At 43.9% G+C, this 6,000-nt stretch overlaps 1 protein-coding gene across 2 annotated transcripts in view; it reads right to left on the bottom strand.

Moving 5' to 3' along the window:
* Positions 1-6,000, bottom strand: part of LOC115223276 (kinetochore protein NDC80 homolog) — a 42,882-nt gene that overhangs the window by 16,864 nt on the left and 20,018 nt on the right. For both annotated transcript variants that reach the window (XM_029793783.2, XM_036512093.1), the window contains exons 6-9: positions 5,678-5,755; positions 4,756-4,846; positions 2,866-2,960; positions 952-1,096 (exon numbers count right to left, since the gene is read on the bottom strand). In XM_029793783.2, the coding sequence (XP_029649643.1) occupies positions 952-1,096; positions 2,866-2,960; positions 4,756-4,846; positions 5,678-5,755 (409 nt within the window). The remainder of the gene's footprint in view (positions 1-951; positions 1,097-2,865; positions 2,961-4,755; positions 4,847-5,677; positions 5,756-6,000) is intronic.

Raw genomic sequence — 6,000 nt, 5'->3', positions numbered from 1 at the left:
GATGGAAGTTAATGATCTAAAAATTTATAAACATATTGGAGCCATGGAAAAAGAGCATCCAGTACATTCTGTAAAGTGGTTGGTGATAGGAAGAGCATCCAGCCACTGGAAACCTTGCCAACGGAAACATTGAAGATCAACGCAGCCCTAAGACATGATGATGTCATCACGTCTCAGATGATGAGTTGTTAATAGATGATAATACTATTAACAGCTCATCACCTAAGACATCATCATCATCATTTAGAATCTGTTTTCCCTGCTGGCATGGGTTAGTTGGTTTAACTGGGACTGGTAAACTGAAGAGCTGTACCAGGCCCCAGTCTGATTTGGCCTGGCTTCTATGGCTTGATGCCTCTCCTAACGCCAACCACTCTGAGAGTATAGTGGGTGCCTTTTTTTTTTTTTTACATGTCACCAGCTCTGGCCATGACAACAATTTCACTTGGCTTGACAGGTCTTCTCAAGCACTGCAAATTACCAAAGGTGGGCACCATATGGTATAGTTACCAACGTCACCTTACTGGCACCTGTGCTGGTGGCATGTGTAAAAAGATTAAAGCGAGGTCATTGCCAGTACCGCCTGACTGGCTCCCATGCCGGTGGCACGTAAAAAGCACCCACTACACTCTTGGAGTGGTTGGCGTTAGGAAGGGCATCCAGCTGTAGAAACTCTGCCAAATCAAGACTGGAGCCTGGTGCAGCCATCTGGTTCGCCAGTCCTCAGTCAAAACCGTCCAACCCATGCTAGCATGGAAAGCGGACATTAAACGATGATGATGATGATGTCCATCACTTGTTATTGCCTCTGTGACACTCAACACCTGAGGATCATGCTTCACCACCTCATCCCATGTCTTCTTGGGTCTACCTCTACCACAGGTTCCCTCCACAGTTAAAGACCGACATACAGACATTAAAAACAAGTGGTACCATCTGATACTGTCTTACCAAGTAATTCGAATTCTTTCATTTCCTCTTCCACAGTTTTGTCCAGTTTCTCTTTAAAGCTCTGCAGTTCAGTCAGATAATTCGTCAGACGAGTGAGGTCCTGTTCTTGCATGGCCTTACTTACTCGCATTTCTTCCACATCATCCTTTTAAAAAAGAGAAGAAGGTTCATTATTACTGGATGATGGAAGCACTCCGTCGGTTACGACGACGAGGGTTCCGGTTGATCCGAATCAACGGAACAGCCTGCTCGTGAAATTAACGTGTAAGTGGCTGAGCACTCCACAGACACGTGTACCCTTAACGTAGTTCTCGGGGATGTTCAGCGTGACACAGAGAGTGACGAGGCCGGCCCTTTGAAATACAGGTACAACAGAAACAAGAAGTAAGAGTGAGAGAAAGTTGTGGTGAAAGAGTACAGCAGGGATCACCACCATCCCCTGCCGGAGCCTCGTGGAGCTTTAGGTGTTTTCGCTCAATAAACACAATGCCCGGTCTGGGAATCGAAACCCTGAATAAAGGTTAACAATGTGGAATGAAACACTGTCCCCAAAGAATTCCTCTCAAAACATGGCTATGATGCTCCCCAACTGCTCCTGCTTGTGATCAGAGATGCACATATTGTCAGCCACTCAGGGACATGCTCAACCAGTTAAGGTCAAGAAAATAAAAAGCAGATTTGTGGTACTGAGCAGAATATTTGCTGTAGCCCATCTGTTATACCAAGACAAAACAATGTACATGATAACACTTCCAATCAGTTAAGATCAAAAGCCATGAGGGCCAGAGCCTGGTACCACATCAGGGCATTTATCATTATTATTATTGGTATTATTATTAAGGTGGTGAGCTGGCAGAATTGTTAGCATTGGTGAAATGCTTAAAGAGGCGGCGAGCTGGCAGAAACGTTAGGACGCCGGGCGAAATGCTTAGCAGTATTTCGTCTGCCGTTATGTTCCGAGTTCAAATTCCGCCGAGGTCGACTTTGCCTTTCATCCTTTCGGGGTCGATAAATTAAGTACCAGTTACGCACTGGGGTCGATGTAATCGACTTAATACCTATGTCTGTCCTTGTTTGTCCCCTCTGTGTTTAGCCCCTTGTGGGTAATAAAGAAATAGGTATTTCACCCATTGCTATGTTCTGAGTTTAAATTCCACCAAGGTCGACTTTGCCTTTCATCCTTTCATGGTTGATAAATTAAGTACCAGTGGGACACTGGGGTCGATGTAATCAACTAGTCCTCCACCCCCTTATTTCAGGCCTTGTGTTTTCAGTAGAAAGGATTATTATTATTTTACATTAATGAAAAGCAGTGTAGGGGACAAGCACAGTGGGCTCTTTTTTCTTTTTTCTCCCTTTTTACTTGTTTCAGTCATATGACTGCGGCCATGCTGGAGCATCGCCTTTAGTCAAGCAAACCGACCCCACGACTTATTCTTTCGGTCTCTTTTGCCGAACCACTAAGTTATGGGGGCATAAACACACCAGCATTGGTTGTCAAGTGATGTTGGGGGTGGGGACAAACACAGACACACAAACATATGCACATATATATATGTATGACAGGCTTCTTTCAGTTTCCGTCTACCAAATCCACTCACAAGGTTTTGGTCGGCCTGAGGATATAGTAGAAGACACTTGCCCAAGGTGCCAAGTAGTGGGAATGAACCTGGAACCATGTGGTTAGTAAGCAAGCTGCTTACCACACAGCCACTCCTGTGCCTATCCTTAAAATCCTTTAAAATGTTTTAAAATCCGCTGATAAAAAGAATGTCTAAAAAAAAATTTTTTTAACAGTTAATCAATCAGGCAAGGGTCATACTCATGAGTGTTCATCTTACAAAGATCTCTGAGACTGTTAAAAAGAAGATCTCTGAGGCTGTTAAAAAGAAGCAGAAAGTTTGTTTGACTCACCTCAATACATTCACATTCCTGTAGCATCTTGATCAAATTTTCGTTCTCCTGTGCCAGTTTCTGAAGTTGACTTTCATTTGTAAACTGTCTGTTTTCTGTAAATTCAGAAAGGAAACTTTTAATTAAAACAATCAACTGGTATCATAAAGCATATCTATAACGACGCAAAATTACACAACACAGAATGTAAGAAATTACACACACACATACAACCTGGCAGACGGCCACGCTCGGATGGTGTTTTTTATGTGCCACCGACACAGGTGCCAGACGAGGCTGGCAGACGGCCACGCTCGGATGGTGTTTTTATGTGCCACCGACACAGGTGCCAGATGAGGCTGGCAAACGGCCACGATCGGATGGTGTTTGTTACGTGCCACAGCACGGAGGCCAGTCGATGCGGTACTGGCTACGGCCACGTTCGGATGGTTTTCTTGTGTGCCACCGGCACTGGTACCACAAAGATACAAATTCCATTGATGTTCATCTATTTTGATTTGTTTTGATTTTCACTTGCCTCAACAGGTCTTCACAAGTGTCACAAGAAGGAAGGTATGCACAGGTGGACTGACTACGTCCCAGGTAGGGGCCACAGGTTATGGCCTGACTAGTCTTGCCGGGTCTTCGGATGGTGTTTTTACGTGCCACCGACACAGGTATGTATATATATATATATGCGTGTGTGTGTTTGTGTGTCTGTGTTTGTCCCCCTAGCATTGCTTGACAACCGATGCTGGTGTGTTTATGTCCCCGTCACTTAGCGGTTCGGCAAAAGAGACTGATAGAATAAGTACTGGGCTTACAAAGAATAAGTCCCGGGGTCGATTTGCTCGACTAAAGGCGGTGCTCTAGCATGGCCGCAGTCAAATGACTGAAACAAGTAAAAGAGTAAAAGAGTAAAGAGTATACACACACAAACCTTAGATACACAGAGCTTTGTGTGTATACACCCTTGTGATGGTGCATGGCTCAGTGGCTAGAGCATCAGGCTCATTATCATGAGGTAGTGAGTTTGATTCCTCAATCGAGCTGTGTGTTGTGTTCTTGAGCAAGACACTTTATTTCACATTGCTCCAGTTCACTCAGCTACTGAAATGAGTTGCAATGTTTCTGGTGCCAAGCTGTATCAGCCTTTGCCTTTCCTTGGACAACATTGGTGGCATGGAGAAGGGAGGTTGGTATGCATGGAATGGGTGACTGCTGGCCTTCCATAAACAACCTTGCCTGGACTTGTGCTTTGAAGGGGACTTTCTAGGTGCAATCCCATAGACATTCACAACCAAAGGGGATCTTTACCCATTTTGCCCTTGTCTAGACATTACATATCATCATCATCGTTTAACGTCTGCTTTCCATGCTAGCATGGGTTGGACGATTTTGACTGAGGACTGGCAAACCAGATGGCTGCACCAGACTCCAGTCTGATCTGGCAGAGTTTCTACAGCTGGATGCCCTTCCTAACGCCAAACACTCCGAGAGTGTAGTGGGTGCTTTTATGTGCCACTGGCATGAGGGCCAGTCAGGTGGTACTGGCAACGGCCACGCTCAAATGGTGTTTTTTACGTGCCACCTGCACAGGAGCCAGTCCAGTGGCACTGGCAACGGCATAGTTGTAAATGAGCATCATCATCATCGTTATCATACAACAAGGTTGTTCACTTATGTCTGATCATGGGGAAATATTATTTTACCTGCAAACTGTTGAGGGTTGGTCACAGAGAGGACATCCAGTCATAAAAATCTGCCTCAACAACTTCCATCTGCCCCGTGCAAGCATAGAGAAATGGACTTAAAATGATGATTGTTAAAGTGAAAACAGGCAACATATAAGAAACTTGATACACAAGACAGATGCTGGAAGACAAAAATAGTCTGAAATGTGATACTTACTGAAGGTATCATGGAGCATCTGGTCCAGGGCATCAAAATCCGATCCTTTCAGAAAAAGATCGTAGGACTCAACAAGGTGTTTAAATATCAGCTGAAAAAATAACAAGGAAAAAGTTTTCGTACAAAACTAAACATCATAATAATAATTTCAGGTTTTGACACAAGGCCAGCAGTTTTTGAGGGTGAGGGGAAAGTCAATTACATGAACCCCAGTACCCTGACTGGTACTTTATTGACCCTGGTATTTTGTTGACCCCAAAGGGATGAAAAGCAAAGTCAACATTGCCATCACTTAGCCTCCATTGTCCCACTTGTTAACCAGTGTTGGTGTGTTTACATCCCTGTAACTTATTTTGTTTGGTAAATGAGTGCCAGGCTTTAAAAAAAAGAAAAACATTGGAGTCAATTCGCTTCAAGGCAGTGCTCCAGCATGACCACCATCTAATTGACTGAAACAAGTAAGAGAAAATGATGAAGATTGGAGATCAAAAGGAACATAAATGAGAGACCTTTATTTCATGAATAAAACACCTGATAACGGTGGAGAGATGAAGTCACTTAAAATGTAGTCATCATCATCATCATCATCATTTAGCGTCCGCTTTCCATGCTAGCATGGGTTGGATGGTTCAACTGGGGTCTTGGAGGCCAGAAGGCTGCACCAGGCCCAGTCTGATCTGGCAATGTTTCTACGGCTGGATGCCCTTCCTAATGCCAACCACTCCGTGAGTGTAGTGTCACAGGCACAGGGGCCAGACAGAGCTGGCAAACGGCCACGATCGGATGGTGCCTTTTACGTGGACTTTAAAAAATAAGTACTGGTGGTTGGGGTCAATTTGTTTGACCCGAACCCTTCAAGGTGTCCCAGCATGGCTGCAGTCCAATGACTGAAACAAGTAAAACATTAAAAAAATATACAAACCATAGAATCAGACGAGTTATCAAAATCTTCTTGTTGGAAGAGGATGCTATCGGTTTCTTCATTCAACAGTAAACCAGTCTGTAGAAAGAGACACAGAAGAAAGATATTGAAAGGAAGAGACAAAACAGAGAAACTTGTTTTCGTTTTCAAAACAAATTCCATTCCAAATGAAGAAGGGAGAATGTAGTCACAATAACCAGTGGCCCCAAATTGTTTTATGAAAGCCAAACATTCAAATGTCCAACTAAGCGGTCTCTCAACTTAACTAGCATAGGGCCTCATTTGTCCTAGATCTGGTAATAAGATCTCTTATGACTGAGTGA

This window comes from Octopus sinensis, linkage group LG22 (genome assembly GCF_006345805.1).
Source record: "Octopus sinensis linkage group LG22, ASM634580v1, whole genome shotgun sequence".
NCBI classification, from domain to species: Eukaryota; Metazoa; Mollusca; class Cephalopoda; order Octopoda; family Octopodidae; genus Octopus; species Octopus sinensis.
The sequence above is the reverse complement of the archived record's forward strand: the minus strand, read 5'-3'. Positions and strand labels throughout refer to the sequence as shown.